Raw genomic sequence first — 19235 nt, forward strand, 5'->3', positions numbered from 1 at the left:
AGAAGACTGGAATGAGGAGCCAAATGGTCGCAGCGTGTGGCGGTGGTCAACGATTACTTGCAAGTAAATCTTCGACTTTGACTCGCTGACTGATTTTGAAAGATAGGCGCGTTCCTTTTAAGGATCACTCAGTCTCTTTACCCGCATCACGTCGAAACGAATGCAATCCATATTAAGAGCCTCGCTCGGATGCACGGGTGGGATCACGAGGTGGTGGATATGTTGTGCGAAGCAGGGGACGAGTAGGTATGAGCCTTTTTTAGTGTTGGTAGCTCGTAGTTCGATTTGGTCACGCATTACATGCCGGCGACGTAAGGGGACGGCAGTAGCCTAAGTGGTGATTAGAGGTCATTACCAGAGCTAAGTGACTACAATATACTAGTATGTTTGCGAATAAAAAGAGAACTAGGCCCTGTGTGAAAGTTAGAATTACGAATGCGTTTACTTTATACGGTATGGTCGATGCGACTTTTCCGGTCCGTCAATAACTCACGCAACCACGCAAACTCCGAGAACGTGAAGAGTGTATGCGCCGCCAAAAGATAATTTAAGCTGGTGGGTGCACGCTATTGGTAACTCTGGTTGTTGACGTTTGAAACTATTAATGATCTCGATTAAACGTAATTACCTTACTCAATTGCTAACTTTGCAGCAGACAGAACACATGCATTCGTTGAAGTAGTACTCGCTACCGTAGTCAAAAGTGATCTCTTCACCTGTGTAACAAGTCTCATGTCGCCTGCTTGCCGGCGGGTCGTACAAGCTCAGGCATCTCGATTTCATGGACACCTCGGAGACACTTAGCTCGATCAGTGTTTGTGCATGTCCTACACATATGAACAACACCAGATGACCGACGGAGACTCAACTGACGTCTCCGCGGCGGAGGCACCCTCGCGGGGCTCCAATTATATTGCTCGTCTTCGTCTCGTTCGTCACCCGATCACCGTTCGTCCATCGACACTCGTTCGTCCGTCACCGCTCACCATCGCTCACACTTGCTCGTCCACCGCTCGTCACTAGAACGCAAACGCAACTACTCGACCATCACTAGCAAACTACGAACTAAACTGCTGCGACGCTCACTTAGCCACCGGGAATACGCCCACCCGCGCCTACCCGTACCTCGTGCAGCCATCAGCAAACTCGAGCCACAGCTCTACCGCGCGGACCCTACCAGCAACTTCGTCCATCGCCCGCCACCAGCCACATCCGTCTACCGTTCCTCGACGCTCGCCGTCATCCGTCCACCGTTGCCGTCGTCATGTACTGCTCTCTGCTTGTCCTGTTCGCTACCGTCTCTCGCTTGTCCTGTTCGCTACTCGCCTAATTCTGGACTGACTTCCATGTGGACCTCTTGCACTGCTGCAGATCCCTCAGCTCCCTCGCGTGGTCCACACTGACGTGCTCAACTTCAAGCCCCGATCTTCATACATTCTAGGCCAGATGTACCAGTTAGACCTGTTACACCTGCTTGTATGTCGCGTCCAGCTACGATTCCAACACGGTAGTTCCCGGCAACAGTCCACTCCTCCGCCCTAGAATTCGGTTCACAGCTATGGTTGAACAGACGTGATTTGTTGCCGAATTCTTGAGCATCGATGTAGTGCTTCACACGGTACTTCATAGTGTACAAACACGGCGAATACTTCTCGCGAAGATCTTTTCATGTCGGCTAATAACTTCGCCGACGAATTCCCGGATGAGGTCGCCCTTTAAAATCTTGACCAAGGCAAAAACCCCGCGGCCCATACGAAGAGTACGACGTACTTCCAAATGCGGGCTTCTCACTGCGTACGACGACCACGGTCGATTTTGACACTGGGCGAACGCGCATGTACTTTCATCACATTCGATACGGCGAAGGCGGTTAGAGCAGCGACTGCTACACTCGGTCGTACATTGGCATTTTCTCTTCTTCCATTTGCTCGTCTGCAGAGCCCCGATGTTCCGCTCAATGAATTCGAACCCCGCACAATGTTTTTTAAAGCGGTATCCGCGGCTGACTCCTTCAGGCTCAACTGGGTTCAAAAACGTGTCCAACGTCTCCTGTTTAAGGCGCTTCCTTTTCCAAAGATGTACTTTGTCGGCATAGATTACCTTGGTGCGCAACAAAATAAAGATAACTGGGGAAAAATCGGATTACTCAAAATCTAAACCTAGGTATATTTTGTGCAAAAAAAAAAAAACTTTGACGAGCATAAGCTCCCACCCATCTAAGTCTGAGTAGGAGGACTCTTGTGAGAGACGGAAAATTACACGCTGCGCTGAATCATGTAGCATCCAGTCCGTCAATCGTCTGACAGGGGTTGATAGGTCTGACTTCAGTGCTGATTTCTCCTAATGCTGCACTCATTCGTCATTTTTCGCCATGGACTGTAGAGCCGCATTTATTTCCAGCACCGAGCCCGCAGCTGCAAACAAAACCTCGCCGCGATGCTGTAGTACCGTCGCGCCTTCTTCTGTAGCTACACCCAAGCCAGTAGCGGAACGTGTTTCCGAGACGAAGTGCGACGACAGGGGCACTGCATTGCCTTCAGAGATCGAATGTGAAGAAAAAGAGGAGCCTGGAACCAGTGAGAATGGCCTAACTCCAGGAAGCGATTCGCATCTAGCTGGGACTAATAAAGGAGGCGATAGAGACACGCAATCCGCGTGTCATGCAGAAGCAAAGAGCTCGGCTCCGTTGCAAAAAGAGCAAACTCAGAGTGACGGATCACGCAATTTCAAACTGGTCAGCCAACTAAATGACGCCACCGTAGGTAGATGGAGTCTTAAAGCTCGTGTGGTGGCTAAAAACCCCGTTCGTAGTTTCGACAGCGGCGAGTCGAGTGGCAACGTCTTCAGTGCGCAATTGGTGGATCGAGACGGGGGTGAAATTCGAGCGACAGTCTTCGGAGCAGCCACCAGCCTACTGGAGCCGCTTCTCTTGTGTGGATCGGTTGTTTTGGTGTCCCACGCAAAAATTCGGCGTACCAAGAGGATGTTTGCGATGGAAAATCAGCCATTCCAGTTGATTTTGAATGAGGACACGATTGTTCGAATGCAGACCGACGACGGCTCGATTCCTCGTACTAGCTAGAACTTTCGGCCCATCAATCGTCTGCGAAACCTAGACGCGGATACATTCGTCGACGTTGTTGGAATCGTTACGCATGTCGAAGATTTGCGCACTTTTCCCGAGACCTGCCCCCGCACTATCACAATACTGGACTCGACAAACACTGAGGTGAGGTGTGTTTTCTGGAGGGACGCAGCGCGTGACGCCTCTGGCAGTTGGGTCGGTAAGGTGTACGCAGTTAAAAGTGCGCGTATATCGCGCCGCGATGGTGTCGAGCTCGCGACTGTGATGACGACATCGTATGCTGTTCAGCCTGATATCCCCGAGGCTACCGGACTAATCGACTGGTATCATCAAAACCTCAATGAGATTCCCAACTTACAAGAGCAGTTCCCCTGGTGCACCATCGATCAAGTTTTAACGAGTGACGTTGGGGTCTACGTGAACGTGATTGCTACCATTGAAAGCCTTGGTAAGGTAAAGACCAGCAATGGAGGTGCATCCAAATATCGGGAGCTTCGACTGATCGACAACACGAAGGCGGAAGTTTGCTGTACCTTATGGGGTGCTTTCGCAACGAGACTGACGAACGAGCACAAAACAAGAACGGTTGCACTGCAAGGGTGCCGAGTTACGGAGTTTCAAGGCAAAAAGCTTGCGAGTTCTGCACGAACCTCAATTACCATGGATCCCCGGAGCTCTCTCGCCACGGCAAAGAAGTAATCTGCGCGGATACACTCGACTTTCCTCTCTGCATTCATTTTATAGCCTGGTTTCTAGCATTTAACGCCACTTCTACAATTAAAACAAGTACACCATTCTTCTTTACTGTTAAATTTCGTTTTTTCTGGGAACGCAGGGTAGCCCAAACCATTTAAAGTACTACTTCGAAGTAGGTAATTTTGCTGAGTTTTCTTCGTAAAAGTAACTTGGTGAACAAAATATCAACACCAATCTTTAAGAATATCTTCCCTGTTTGCGGTTTGCTGACCGCGGATCGATTCTCTTATAAAGAACGGTTCAGTCATGGGTTTAAGACGGGTAAACCTACGTTTAGCAGATTGATTTCTTATCCTCCGTTTGAGGAGATTGATAGATTACCACTTTGTCTGTCCATTGCGAAAGCTGAAGCCGCTCTACCAAAGCTCATTTCCCAATTTCCCTTGAAGTAAGGTTGGCAATGATCGTAAGAGGAGTTGAGCCGTTCGCGTGGTTTTACCGTGAAGCATTTGTTCCCGACTTCATCACGTGCGTTGCCTACGGCCTTCTCCATATAATTGCACCGCTATTGCAAATGGACCGGTTTATGATATCGCCGATATCGTTGGTACACCAATATCATTTGATTGAACAAGTTTTCGAGGGGAGAGCACAAATTCTGGTTGACCCGATCTCAGTTACACTCGACGTCGTTGAAGAATCTGGTGGCCCTGACGGTGTTTCGCCGGTTGGACCGTGGTATGAAACTCGATTGATGCAAGTAGAGGCTGTGCAGGGCGGGCCTCCTACGCGGGAAGACAAACTAAGTCTCCACCTCCATTTCCTTGAGGGGCTCCTGTTAGATAGTTTGGCTTGGAGGAGAATCATCGATGCTACCCGAAATGCGGTGGCACTTCGATCGAGAGTCTTACGGGGTGGACGCAGTCATGCAGCGGCATTTCTACAAGTTTGGCGTGGACTTACAGTCAGTGCGGAAAGGGGCCTAGAGACGTATCGGTACGACGATCCTGTGCACCATTACGAGTTTTATATAGGGCCGCTCCTGGTCGGGATGGGGGAACCTCGAATCCAGCGTGAAGAATACATTCTGGCCCTTGTGGACGCAGCTAACCTGATTATGAGCATTCCGGTCCGTGGCTAAAAACATTTTCGCTCCTAGTGTTGTTGCTATTATATAGCAAACACCAGGCTAGTTTTAACAAGCCGATATTATGATACTTAAAAGTACTTTGCTCTCATTCTGTCTAAACGAAGGCGTAAATCATAGTTTTGTATTTTCACTTTACCATAACCCCACGACCCTCGCTTCGATGGTATTGGATGTCATTCTGTAGGAGGCTGTCGCTTAGGCTTTGATTATCGCATTTGCTGCAGACAATCCACAATTTCCCGTGTAAATCAACCTTAAATCGAGCTTTTCGATCGTGCATCGTGGGGCAAGTCGCTTACTCAATGTTCAATTTAAGATTTGACGTTGAATTAGCGAGCCCAATCGACTGACAGAATTGGTGAAGATCACAGTACGTAGTATTGATGTTGGTACCGACCGATTCCAACTCCCACCTACCCCCTAAAATCCTATCCCAGCCTTCGCGGAGCCCTAGTATTCCAAAAGTCGCGGTTTTCACGCATCGATTGTAATCTATCCAACTTCGTTTTACTTTGCAATCGTCGGGCGTACAAACTTTTAATTTACCTGCACCCCTGTATTAAATTTGCGAATTTTACACCACACACTCAATGACAACAAGCTCATGCGCCTGGTGCCGTCATTCGATTGATTTTGTCGACAATTTTGTCGACAATTTCGTCAATATATCTCGAAATTTGCCGACTCCGCGGATGCTCCGGCTGCCCATCCTGGTTTTTAAAGTGGGCAAGCCGCAGGAGAGCATCCTCAACTTGCGCAAAGGCTCCGGATATATAGTACTTGTGGGTTTGTCTCTTCCTCGGAAGGTGTACACCACACCTACGAGATAGTGCTCAGAATTGACGACTTAGATCCGTTCACTTTCGTGTTCACGTAGAAAAGCTCGACCCTACCTAACTATGCTGGTCTTTGTTTTCTCTACAGTGTGCTTTGTCATCGCTACGCGGATATGGCTGCACCAGCGCTACACCACTACCTATGTAAACCGACCGACCCACGCGAAGAGTGCGGTGAAATCGGGAAGATTACGAATTGTTCAGCTTGGTCAGCAGAGATACGGAGGCCAATGCTCGATAGCTTTGCACTGCGGCTGCAAGTTGGCTTCCACGGCAAAGCGACTTAGCTTCGAACGGATCCCTTCTGTAGGTCTGCACTAGATGTACACACTACACACAGTAAGCGATCAACACCAGGCTGCGATTCCTCGCTGAACTCGAACCAAATGCTCATCATTCGGCGCTGACAGCGTTGAGACGTCGCGAGCTCGCTCCTCTACAACATTTGTCGAACACGGGATTTTCCGAAGTCAGATGCTGAGCTTGAAGCCAAAAAGTTGGGCAATTCCACCTGGACAGAGGCTACGTACACAGTCTGATTTGGCTAATATTATTACAAAGCTTAGAATTTGTATTGGGAGCCCATCACCCTACGCAGGACGGATGACACCCAGCAGGGGGTACTTTGCTCCGCTCCGCTCCGCAAAGGCAGTCGCTGCGCTCCTGCGATAAAAAGATTCTCTCACCTGGCGAGAACAGTGCTCGGCTCGCTGGAATGCTCGTCGCTGGGCCCGCCTTCGCAAATACCGCGCGGCCCTGCTTCGCGGGCACCCCGCGCGGGTTTGCTGCGGCTACGCTCCTCGCAACCGCTCACCTCCGTTGGCCCTCTTTCACCCCCTCCCGGATAGACTGTGTACGGAGCCATTCTCATTCCACCTGTTGTTTCTGTCAAGGATAGCATTCATGAGTATCATGAGTAGCGAAACTTTTGCTTAACCTCCACTTCAACCGCAGGATCCGAGGGGGTAAATGTAGTTATCTACGCAAAGTCGCCAGCCACTGGCATTTACATTTACTGCTCAGCTACCAGCATGCTCTTAATATAATAATTCACCGGCAGCAATGCCATTGAGTTGGCCTCCTCCAGCCCTGAAGTTATGGGATTCGGAAGTAAGATTGTGCGTGGAGCATCACGGCTTACGCCGCGCTTTGACTCGAAAGTACAGAGCCCGCCTCATTGAGCCGGAGCACGGGCACTTGAAACGATGTTGAAGAATGAAGGCCCTGGCTCACACACAGGCGTGCATATGCTGATACCGGTAAGCTTACAGAACGCCCAACAAGAGAACCCACCTCCGAAGTCTAAGTGGCAGTCTTCGCGCAGTCGAGTTGGTACTTGCTCATTTCCAATTTCGCCGCGTCCGACACAACCAAGTCTCCCTCCACTCCACCTCGACAACTCCTCGCTCAACATGGCGAAGGGACCGTTCCTCACGGCTGAGGACTTCAAGTCGTGTTTCAACCTCTTCTGCTGCATCTACGGCATTGGTACACTTGGTATGCCCGGCAACTTCGCTCGCGCCGGCCCCACCCTGGCATGTTTCGCCTTGGCCTTCATGGCCTTCGCCAACACGTACTCGTCCATCACCATGTCCAAGGTCATGCTGCTCGCCCCCAGGTCGGTCAACACGTTCGGAGACCTCGGGGAATGGAGCATGGGTAAGACTGGCCGCTGGCTGTGCGTCATCTCGCAAATGGGCTCTTCGCTCTTGATCCCGTGCGTCTTCTTGATCCTCGGCGGTCAACTGCTCGACGGCCTCTTCCCGGACGCATGGAGCCAAAACACGTGGACCATTTTCATGGCGCTGATGGTCTTGCCGGTGTGCCTCATTCCCACGCTCAAGGAGGGCTCCGGCGCTGCATTCGCCGGGTGCATGGGCACCATCATCGCTGATATCATTGGCGTATCGGTCGTTATGTACGGCATGCGCGGCCACCCGAGTGTGCCGTTCCCCGACCTCAAGTTTGAGCAGGTGGCCAACATGTTTGGCAACTTGTCCCTCGCCTATGGCGCTGGCATTATCATCCCGGACCTGCAGCGTCAGCATAGTGACCCGACCCGCATGCCCCGCGTTGTCGGCGTCACTGTCATCTTCGTGTCGTGCCTCTTCTTGATCCTCTCGAGCACTGCGTACTCGGCTGTGGGCTGCCAGATCTCGGGCAACCTGCTCTTCACTATCTACCCGGACAGTGACACGGGTATGACGTCGCTCGGCTTCAAGCCGCGGTGGGGAGTCGTTGTGATGGCATATTTGTTCATGCAGCTGCACATTACCATCGCCTTCTCGGTGATCCTGAACCCGGCCTTCTACATCTCGGAGCGTCTGCTGCTGGGCATGCACAAGAAGAAGAACGAGGAGCTCGAGAACGGCTTCGGCTTTGAGGAGTCTGCTACGCCTGCCGACTTGCTGTCGAAGCACTCGGACCCCGGTTACGCCAGTGTCAGCCACCCGGTTCGTCGCAGCTCCAAGATGTCCTTTGTGTCGGTGGCGGACTCGGAGCGAGTGCACAAGGACAACGAAGAGGAGGAAGCTGCGGAGTACACGGGCTCGAACGCGCTCAAGTACGTGGCGCTGCGTATCGCCATCGTGGTGGCGCTGGTGATTCTGGCCATCGTGTTCAAGGACCACTTCTCGGAGTTCGCGGACTTCGTGGGCGCGTCGTGCATCACCATGAACTGTATCCTGCTGCCGATTGTGTTCTACCTCATCAAGGCGTGGGAGCGCGTGCCCATGTACGAGAAGGTCGCTGGCAGCATCGTGCTGCTCGTCTGCTTCGTGCTCGGATGCTACGTATCGTACACGACCGGCAAGGACCTGTTCTTCCCCACCGACAACGACGCGGAATTCCCCTACTGCGACTCCGAGTACGAGAACAAGGTGTACTACAACTACACTGCTGCGCACGAGACCTAAACCACCGCGTCTTTGGGGGCGTCGCCTATTCGAACGCTGCTGAGATTGTCTGATTTTCATGCATAAACACCAAAAAGCAATACATATGAACTTTTCTCGATTTACCTACCGGTAACTGTACGGCGCGATCATAGCCTTCATGATTTCATGTTTACTGTTAATTTTTTAAAATTGAAATCAAAACTTTAAAAAGTTTCATTGACATTGGATACCCACCTACAACTTTACGCGATGTGAGCTCAACAAGCTTTCATCAGACAAAATTGACAATCAAGGAAAGTACATTCAAAGAAGGCGAAACAGGCCTGCAACCATGTCTAACAAAGAGGTGCCTAAGCCTCGTGGGCGGCCGTGTAGTTGTAGTAGATGATGTTCTCAAACTCCGAGTCGCAGAACGGGAACTCCTTGTCGCTCTCGGTCGGAGAGAACAGAGCCTTGCCGGTCGTGTACGTCACGTAGCAGCCGAGAATGAAGCACACGATCACCACCACGATCGCAGCAGCCTTCTCGTACACCGGCACGCGCTCCCACGCCTTGATGAGGTAGAACACAATCGGCAGCAGGATACAGTTCATGGTGATGCACGACGCGCCCACGAAGTCCGCAAACTCCGAGAAGTGGTCCTTGAACACGATGGCCAGAATCACCAGCACCACCACGATGGCGATACGCAGCGCCACGTACTTGAGCACGTTCGCGCCCTTGTACTCCGCCGCCTCCTCCTCTTCGTTGTCCTTGTGCACACGCTCCGAGTCAGCCACCGACACGTACGACATCTTGGACCGCCGGTTCTCGTTCACGACCGAGTTGTTGGTGTTCGCGAAGCCAGCGTCCGACTGCTTGGCTAGCGCCTGCGTCGGCGACGAAGACGGCTCGTAGACAAAGCCGTTCTCGAGCTCCTGGGTCTGCACCTTGTGCATGCCCAGCAGCAGACGCTCCGAGATGTAGAAGGCCGGGTTCAGGATCACCGAGAAGGCGATGGTAATGTGCAGCTGCATGAACAGGTAGGCCAGCACCACGATGCCCCAGTTGGGCTTGAAGCCGAGCGACGTCATGCCCGTCGCGTGGTCCGGGTAGATCGTGAAGAGCAGGTTGCCCGAGATCTGGCAGCCCACAGCCGAGTACGCCGTACTAGCGAGCACCAGGAACAGGCACGACACGAACGCGACCGTGACGCCGACCACGCGGGGCATGCGGGTCGGGTCGCTGTGCTGGCGCTGCAGGTCCGGGATCACGATGCCGGCGCCATACGCGAGCGACAGGTTGCCGAACACGCCCGCCACCTGCGAGAACTTGAGCTCCGGGAACGGCACGTCCGGGTGGCCGCGCATGCCGTGGATGACCACTGCGACACCGATGACGTCGGCGATGATGGTGCCCATGCAGCCGGCGAACGCGGCGCCCGATCCTTCCTTGAGCGTCGGCACCAAGCACACGGGCAGCACCATGAGCGCCATCAAGATGGTCCACGTGGACTGGCTGAAGGCCTCGGGAAAGAGGCCGTCAAGCAACTGGCCGCCGAGCACCAGGAACACGCACGGGATCAGTAGGCACGAGCCCATTTGCGTGACGACGCACAGCCAGCGGCCGGTGGCGCCCATGCTCCATTGACCGAGGTCTCCGAACGTCTTGACGGACCGTGGCGCCAGCAGCATGACCTTGGACATGGTGATAGACGAGTAGATGTTGGCAAATGCCATGAACGCCATGGCAATGACGGCGATGGTCGGTCCGGCGCGCGCGAAGTTGCCGGGCATGCCGAGCGTGCCGATACCGTAGATGCAGCAGAAGAGGTTGAAGGCGGACTTGCAGTCCTCCGCGGTGAGGAACGGTCCTTTCGACATGGTGGACCGGGTCCGAAGCAGGTGAGGGGGGTCTTGAGAGGCGAAGAGGAGTCGAGTCGAGTGCAAGACCTGCGTCGGACGCGGTGGAATTGGGAATGAACGAGTGAGTGCGCGAGTTGTGGAGATTAATCCGCTGGCGGAACAACCGACAGAACGCGCTACGTTGAGGAAGGACGGCATGGACTGCACAAAGACGTCGCTGACCTTTGTCAAAGCAGATGAATCGAATAGCCCCATACGGGATAAGAGCGGGGCCTGCTGCCGGGTGCACAGCCTCAAGTCGCTAGTCACGATTCCACGATCTCCGCTGTAATATCTGCAGGCTTTTGATCTATCACATGGCTTGAGCGTCTGGCGGTTGCCCGCTGCTAGTCCGGCTCACGCCTGGATTTCTCCTTGTGTTGCTTGCCTCGATTGAGCCTTGGGGGGGGGGCATTGCACACTAGGACGATACCGGTAGCGTCTGTACGTCAAATGTTTGGGCGTTAATCTCCACGGTGCCGCCATTAATCCACGAAAAAGCACATCAAGCGGATCCGCTAGGGCAACGAGCACATCGTGAAGATGCACCACCGGGAAGCGTGACTGCCTGCCGCCTCGGCTCACTGAGCCGAATCGACTGAGCATAGGGATTTAGGTTGCGGCAGGCGATACTGAGACCGAAATTTGAGCTTGCATTTGAATCAGAACCGGTAGTGCTGCCGCTCGTCTAATCCACGGCGTGTTAATTGTTTAGAAGTGCAGGCGAAGGGAGGATGCTCCCAGGTGAGCACAGGATACTCTGCGGACGGAGGGATGCCTACAAAACAACAGCAACGCAAATATTCGTGAAGAAGGAAGCGCCTGCAAAGCCTCTCCATTACGCTAACACGCCATCTGGCTGCCATATCATACGAGATAATGCGTGTTCACGTAGAAACCTGGCTACCCATCAAGGCGCGGTTGTACATCTGCGACTTCGACTACCGATGCCTTCGAGCATGCCGCCAAACAATTGACCAAGTATGCGGTCACTCGTGCGCATCTTAATATCGAGTTGTCTCCCTTTGGAATATGCTGACTAGCGAAGCGAAGGATCAATCGTTTGAGGAAGGGAAAGCTAACTAAGTTTTTCTTTGAATCATAATCTAGGATGCCCGGCAGCGCAGGCACCTGTATCAGGACGACTCCGTATATATCTGAGAACCAACTTCAACGAGTTATGAGTCTACAAGTCAAAACTTGGTTCATCGAGGCGCAAGCTGCCGGGTGGCCGGCCTCCAGTTGCGACTGATGTGATGATATCCACACGGTGCCAAGATGACTAGGAGCCGTTCCAAGCAAGTGTATTTGTCCTCGTAACATGATCGCTTACCAGACAAGTTCGCGATTCGGTTCTCCAGCTTCAACTGCATCTGTAAAAGATATCCTGAATTGAATTCATGATCGTCACTATAACGATAAGTTTTCCTTGATCTTCAGCGTACTCCTCTCCTGGATTCACGATTCGCCGTGTTGTTGTAGATGTTAAACGGTTGTATGTACAATTGGTACGAGTGCAATCGACGCCACTTACCCTCCCCTCCGACTTTGTCTTGTCAGGCGGATGAGCAGCTCTAAACTGCAAGCACGGCGTTCGATCGCTGCATTTGCCCATGATGTGAACTGTAGGCCACCCACCCGTAGGCATCTACGCGTCGTTCGTCGGTTCCCGAACTCTCTGCGATCTCTCAGTGAAGAACCGCGTGGAGCGGTCTCGGCCTCGGCCTCGTGACACGGAGCTCCCTCTCGAAATGGAGCTGATCTTGGAGACTGTGCTGCCGTTCAGGATCGGAACCACGCGGTTTTTCGTGCTGATAGCCGCGATGCCGATTTGGCGGGCGAGCGAGCGGAACTGCTCCCCCGCTTTCTTCCTTGAGCTCGCCAGACCGTTCGCAACGCGTCTCTGAGGCGCGATCCGGTCGAACAGTTCGCCCTTGGGCCCTGCCATCTCCAGGAAGGGACGGAACACTTGGAAGCATGACAGCGCCGCGTCGCTGTTGTCCAGGACGCTCGTGAGCAGCTTGCTCCAAAGCACTTCACCTTTGGATGACGGGGTAGAATCACCGTCCATGCTGTTGAGCGCCCACCTCAGTCGCTGGCGGTGGAGCACCTTCCGAAGACACTGCTCCCAGACGGACGGGGTCATGGGGAAGGGAGAACGCCCTCCCTGCTTCCGCTGCTGTCGGTGCAGCGCGTGGAAGAGGCTCTCAACCGCGATCTGCACGATGGAGAAGAACTCGTCGCCGCTCAGGATGCTCACTAGGCTGTGCGTGCTCAGCAGGAACAGGTCGCACGGCATCTGCGTCTGCACCGAGACGTTGCTCATGGAGTATGTGAGGATCGCGCGCTCTCCAAAGTTGTCGCCTCGCATGTACTGAGCGACGGGCTGATCGGGGCCTCGAGCTTTCGTGGTCGCCAATAGATGGCCCGACACGACGAAGAAGACCCCCTCTGGCATCCGCTCCTCCTGCAGGACGTACTCCCCGCTCGGATAACTGTCGAAGCGTAGCTGGTCTGCGATGGCCTGGGTGAGTCGCGTGAGGCTGGGGCCATCGCCCTGCGCTAGCGGACGGAACACTTTGAAGAGGAACGCCTGCAGCGGTAAATCCACAATGTGCAGCACGGTTTCCTGGCGGATCTGCGGGGGTAGAGTGCTAAACACTTCTTGGTAGACCACGCCTCGATGCGAAGACCACAGGTTGGACAGGAAGACGTGCACGCGCGTGTTGAGCGCTGGACTGACCTTCCAGCGCGCGATCGTGTGCTCCACGGCAATGTGGTTCTTGCGGTAGTTGACTTCGTCGTCGATGGACGAGATGAAGAGGCTGGCGATCTCTCCGATCATGAAGGCCATGACCATCAGCCCTAGGAAGCACACGATGACGGCGAAGATGAAGCCGTTGCCCTCGGGCATGAACGTCCGCCCCTTCTTGATGAAGGCCGTGACGGCGAAGAACAGCCCACGCAGCAGACGGAGGTTCAACATGTACATGGGAGAATCGTCGTCCACGTCGAGTTCTACCGAGGGGAACCACGAGTTCCACTCGGTGCTGTAGCCTTCGAGGTCTGCGAACAGGAGGTAGGCGCACGCACCCCAGTACATGACCAGCATGTAGAGCAGCGAGATGGTCTGAAGGCGCCCCCACTCGTACGAAACACTCTGGCGGTGGATCTCGTTCATGTAGTGCGCGACGTTCAGCACCTTGACGCAGTGGTTCACGCTCAGCCAGGCCACTTCCGTCGGCGGGGAGAACATGTAGAACAGATACTCGATCGGTAGAGCGGCGACGATGTCCACCGCCAGTCTACTGTGGCGATACGACTCCTGGATGTCCACCTCGTAAAGCTCCATCGCCAGCTCCGTCTTCTTTAGCCGCAAATTGACCCAAATGTCCACCACGAACACTATGAAGCAGAACACTTCGAGGGTATTGGCGCCTAGCGAGAGTCCGCTCCACGTTCGACACGCCTCGAACGCGACGCAACTCGGCAGCATGAAGGCCACGTAGAACGTGCTGGCAGTCACTACACGCAGCCAAACAATATGCGACGGACTCTGCGTCTCCAAGACGGCTGCAAACATGCCAAGCCAGTCGAGAGAGCAGCACCAGCTTCCAGGAGAGGCGAAGGCGCCCTGCACGATGTACTCCGTGGGCAGCGTCGCAGTCTCAATGGGCTTCAACGCAGGCAAACTGTTGAAGCTGCGCACGAGAGCCACCACCGAGTTGCCGCGCTGCTTCATCTCCTTCTGCTGGAGCTTGGCCGTCTGCAGGACGCGCGTCTTCCAGTCCGGGAACAGGTCGAACACCATCTCCAGCGAGTGTCTCGAGAGCGAGTACAGAATGCACGACGACTTGCTGCGGACCGAAGACGTTCGAGGCGCGTCGGCGAACAGTGCGTTCTCCCCGAAGAAGTCCCCCGCGCTGACGTCGCTCACCTTCTGCATGGTCCGCATGCGATCATAATCGAGTATCCCTTCAGAAGTAGAGCCCAACGCGTCCTTCCTCTTCGGAGCGAACATGGTGAGGACCCCAGTGAAGACGAAGAACATGTCGGTGCCGTCGTCCCCGAATCGGTAGACGAACTCGTCCTTGAGGATCAGCACCTGCTTGAACTGAGCCACCAGCATCCGAGTGATCGACGCGTTCATGCCCTTGAGGAACGGCACCTTGTCGATCATCGGGTTCAAGTTGAGCAGCCGGATGTCCGTCATGAGCGGCGGAGGCAGCCACCGCTCCAGCACCTCCTCCTGCGTGATGGAGTGGAAGCGCTTGAAGAACAGCAGCGTCTTGATCTTGTTCTGCAGCACGATCGGCAGCTTGAAGTGCACCAGAAGCCGCCGAATCGAGCCCAGCTTCGTGTTGAACTCGCGGTGCTCGGCGTTCGCGAGCTCGATGATGTCCGTGAAGTTCCCGATCACGTACGCGAACAGGAAGAAGCCGATGTTGAGCGTGATAATGGTGAGCACGCACTGCGGCGTGGTCTGCGGCGGCTCCCCCGTGTTGGACGCGGACATGATGCCGAACGCCCAGAAGTTGGAGGCGAAGTACTGATGCAGTAAGTCGCCGTGCTCCAGTGACTTTGGCAGAGACCACGAGTTCTCCCCGAAGCTCGTGGTAGTACCAAGCTCCGAGCCGTACAGTCCTGAAGCGTGAGAGGCGAAGTCGAAGTAGATGCACCCGAGGATGTGCGTGGCCAGGAACGTGTAGTACACCAGCTTCATCATGCGCAGCTCGCTCGTAAACTTGATGTACCGCTGCTCCAAGGCTCGGAACTGGTTCGGAACTTTCAGTAAACGCACCACTTTGTTGAGATTAAACAGCTCTCGCCGTCGAACAGAGGGCAGCCAGTTGATCATGAACAACGGGAGTAGAGCGGTGAGATCGATGGCGAAATACCACGAGCGGAGGTATCGTCGACGGATCAGCTCCAAGTCCATGATCTTGTTGCCGTACTCGCGATATCCGAGGCATAACCGAACGTAAATGTCGACCACGAAGGAAATTTCGAGTGCTATTGTGACTGCGTCAGTCGTAGTGGAGGCCTCCGCCAGTGCGCCGAAGCAAATGTTGATCAATACGTGGATCCACTGCACCGTCATGGCAACAGACAGCCACGTCTCCCACAGGATAACGTACTTCGAGTCGGGGTCGATCGCTCGCTCTGGTCGCGACAGTATACACACTCGACGCACAGACTTGGAGTACTTGCGGAGGTCTTGGCTATTGAAAGCCGACTTGGCCAGCTTTGTATGAAGCAGTCGAGCCTCAAGCTGCAGCAGCTCGGACGGAAGAGGCGGGAACGCCGAGTACAGCTTGTGGAGCGCACCTCTCGATAGGAAAATGACAACACAGCCGCTTTCGGCTACCGCGTCCTCGGTATACCCGGCTTGCATCGTGTCAATACTGAGCACTTCCGTGCCAAAGTACCCTCCACGTGACACCTTGGTACGTCTCCCGCTCTTGTCGAGGACTACACGTCCTTCGAGGGAGAAGTAGAGTCCGCGCGCGTTGTCCCCTGCTCGATAGATGAATTCTCCCTGGCCGAAGAGCATCATCACCGCGTTCTCGACCAAAGTGTCCTCTAGACCGCTCAAAAAGGGGCGAACGCCAGTCAACAGCGCCAACGTCTGCAGCGCCGGGAGGTAGATACTCCTCAACACCTCCACCTTGAAGGAGACGGGCAGTTCTGTTAGCAGCTCATCAACCGATGTGCCGCGGTGCGAAGCCCACCAGAAGTCCAGGAACAAGTTGACGCGGTGGTGGATGACGAACGGCACGTCCTGGTGACGCAGAAACCCCTGGATTCGTGATCGGATGGCGAAAAACTCCTTTTCCTCGTGCGCGGACGCAGTGAAGCGCTTCTGGACGTTATCGACCACGATAGCGGTGATGACGAAGCCGCTAAACATGAACAACAGCGCGACGACATACTCCAAATCGTTCTCGGGCTCGAGACCTTTGCCCAGACCAGTGAGCTTGTGAGTGGCGAAGTAAAACGACCGCAAGTACTGCATCGTGGCGATGCGTTTGAGCTCTGCGTCGTGGAGACTGTACACGACGTCCCCGTGGCCTAGGAAATGGGTCTCATTGATGCGTTGAAGCTCCACGTCATGGTACAATAGCCACCCTTCCTCTTCGTCACAGAACCCCACGAAAGATGTGAAGCTGAAGTACAGACACGTCCCGATGTGGATCAGTAGAAACAGTAGAACTGCGAACAGTATGAGGCGGTACTTGCTTCGGAGAGGGTAGATCGCGTCCACCTCGTGGAAATGCCCCGGGACGCGCCACACTCTGCGATCACAAAGAAAAAAAAACAATATCAATACACCTGTTCTACCCCACCAAGCCCACTATTGTTATTTGCCCACCTTAACAAGCGCGGCACCCGCGCTAAGCAGTGTAGCGTGGGGCGCGTGAATATCTCGTACGGTAGAACACATAAGAAATCAAACACGAAAGCGCCCTTCAAGTATCTAGGAGCGCTCTTGGTCGCGTCTCGAATCGTCTCGGAGGCCTGCTCGAAGCCCAGATTGAAATTCCCGTAGATATCGACCCAGAGAATCGCGTCAGCGACCCCATTAATCACGTAAATGAACCAGTCCATGTCGTCGAAGGCCGGAAAGCTGAGCTGCAGCGGGATCAAGCACCAGTTAAAGACCAAAACAACCTCCAATGCAACAATCCAAGCGATCCGAAACGCGCCAGTGCAGTCCAGACACTGCTTCAGCAGTAGAACCGCCCACCAGGGCTTCGGCACAACGGCATCGATTCGGGGAGCCGTGTACTCGTCGTACACGTCCTTCATCGCGTCGGACAAGCGCTTCTTCTTCATACTTAAAACTCGTCGAAGTTGGAGACGCGGCGGACGCTTTGCAGTGGAGTGCATTGGCTGGCGAGCTGCTGGAGGCGTTGGTACTTCTTCCACTGGAGAGACCGTCGCGTTGGGGTGGAACAGCGTGGGGATCACCAGACTCATCTTCTTCTTTGGAGCGGGGGTCATCCCGGACCAGGCTTCTGTCTGGGTAGAAGGACTCTGCAGATTTTCTTTGCTGCTCGCTCTTCGTGGTTTGATCAACGGACGAGCATCCACCGGCGCGAGCTTGCTCTTGAGCTGCGTCTTCTCGATAATGGCGTCCACCACCTTCTTAATCCCGTACGCGGCAGTCGGATACGTTTCGAGAACCAGCTCGGTGTGGAACCGCGAGAGTTTGTACAGCACGCAGTACGTGTTGGTCACCACTGTGGCCGATCGAGGGAAGCTCGAGAAGAGCGACAGCTCGCCCACAAAGTCGTTCTTGCGGAGCTCTCGGATCTTGGCCTTCCGTCCGAGAACGTCCAAAACTCCGGCCTGGATAATGTACATGGCGTCTCCCGGGTCTCCAATGCTGAAGAGCGTGCACTGAGCGGGCAGAGACACCCGCTCCAGCAACGACGTCAGCACTTCGATGAACTCGGGTCTGCAGCCGGAAAACACGGGGATATTAGCGATGACGTCCCTGAGGAGCTCGATCTGGACGTCTTTGCCGATTGATGGGCACAGAAGCTTGGTAACTTCGCGGTCGATCGTGTCGGTGCCGGTGTAGTAGTGCTGCATGCAGTGAAATAAAGTGTTAGCCTGGAACCACTGAATACGACGAGAGTGTATAGCTCACGTACTCTCAAGTACTCGATAATCGGCTCTTTCACGTGATCGGGCACCCTGTGGAAGGTCAAAATGTGCTTGAGCTGAGTAATGCGCGCCTCGGACACCTCAGAGTTGGTGGCTTCGCACTTGGAGATGAGGAAGAACGTGGCGCAGAGGTACGTGAAGACGGAGAACCCGCAGACGGCGACCGCGATCGTGAAGAAGAACTCGTTGATGTTGTGAGGCAGTTCGCCCTCGAACAGGCCCGTGAGCAGGCCGAACGCCCAGAACATGGACATCAAATACTGCGTACGCGTTGTAGCTGCGTGCTCAGGCGGCGCTGGCAGCCAGTGGTTGTTGTGGTGCTCATCGTAGCCGAAGGAGAAGCGGATGCAGGCGATGTAGTGCGATAGTAACACGACGCCAGCGAGCAGCTTGGACAGTTTGAGCAGCTCAAAATGCCGGACGTAGGCGTCGTCCACAGTTGAGAGGTATCTCGGGATCCGGTACACTCGAAGCACCTTGTGCGCTTCCAGGACCATCGGAGACGTGGACAAACGCACCGGAAGCGCGGAGAAGGGGATCATCGCGAGTAAATCCACCGCGAACTCTCTGGATTTGAGGTACTTGACGTGCGTGACCTTGATGTCGTTCACCAGGTTGCCGTCCTTGTAGAAGCCCGTGGTGAGCTTGACGTAGAAATCGACGAGAAACAGCGACTCGAACTCGTAGAACAGGATCGCAGCGATGCTGTCAGTCAGCGGGATCTCCGGCTGGAACGTGATGATGAATGGAATAGCTGCGAACTCGTAGAGCAGACTCACGAGCAGCACCTGGTACCAGATTTTCAGGCTCGTTGCCTGCGGATCTCGAGCGCGTCTGGATGGTCGAATGATGATCTCATCGAGCAACCCCGTCACGCTGCTCAGAGATCGGAGTCGCGCCGCTGGCATCGTGATGCGTCGCTAAACAAAACTGGGAGACGGCCAAGTTTGGAGCCGCTGGATGGAGTGACGCGGTAGGCGCCTTGGTGTTGCCCGGTCCACTCAAAGGCGTCAG

General features: G+C 54.4%; 4 protein-coding genes across 4 annotated transcripts; 1 reads left to right on the forward strand and 3 right to left on the reverse strand.

Moving 5' to 3' along the window:
- Positions 1-633: 633 nt before the first annotated feature.
- On the reverse strand, positions 634-3747 carry PHYSODRAFT_312951 (hypothetical protein; the record flags this gene model as incomplete). The annotated part of the gene is made up of 4 exons (XM_009524596.1): positions 634-716; positions 1471-1651; positions 1684-2061; positions 3745-3747. The coding sequence occupies 4 exons, from the start codon at positions 3745-3747 to the stop codon at positions 634-636; spliced, it is 645 nt and encodes a 214-aa protein (XP_009522891.1).
- A 3432-nt stretch (positions 3748-7179) lies between these two features.
- On the forward strand, positions 7180-8682 carry PHYSODRAFT_328314 (hypothetical protein; the record flags this gene model as incomplete). The annotated part of the gene is made up of 1 exon (XM_009524597.1): positions 7180-8682. One exon carries the CDS (start codon positions 7180-7182, stop codon positions 8680-8682), a length of 1503 nt encoding a protein of 500 aa, XP_009522892.1.
- Positions 8683-9014: 332 nt separating this feature from the next.
- On the reverse strand, positions 9015-10610 carry PHYSODRAFT_558663 (hypothetical protein; the record flags this gene model as incomplete). The annotated part of the gene is made up of 1 exon (XM_009524598.1): positions 9015-10610. The coding sequence occupies exon 1, from the start codon at positions 10524-10526 to the stop codon at positions 9015-9017; it is 1512 nt and encodes a 503-aa protein (XP_009522893.1). The 5' UTR covers positions 10527-10610.
- A 2158-nt stretch (positions 10611-12768) lies between these two features.
- On the reverse strand, positions 12769-19129 carry PHYSODRAFT_491524 (hypothetical protein; the record flags this gene model as incomplete). Its single annotated transcript, XM_009524599.1, has 4 exons — positions 12769-16843; positions 16921-17441; positions 17643-18140; positions 18209-19129. Coding segments are annotated over 4 exons (6015 nt in total), but the record flags the coding sequence as incomplete, so codon positions are not given.
- Between the last annotated feature and the right edge of the window lie 106 nt (positions 19130-19235).

The sequence above is a fragment of the Phytophthora sojae genome (assembly GCF_000149755.1).
Source record: "Phytophthora sojae unplaced genomic scaffold PHYSOscaffold_3, whole genome shotgun sequence".
Taxonomy (NCBI): domain Eukaryota; phylum Oomycota; class Peronosporomycetes; order Peronosporales; family Peronosporaceae; genus Phytophthora; species Phytophthora sojae.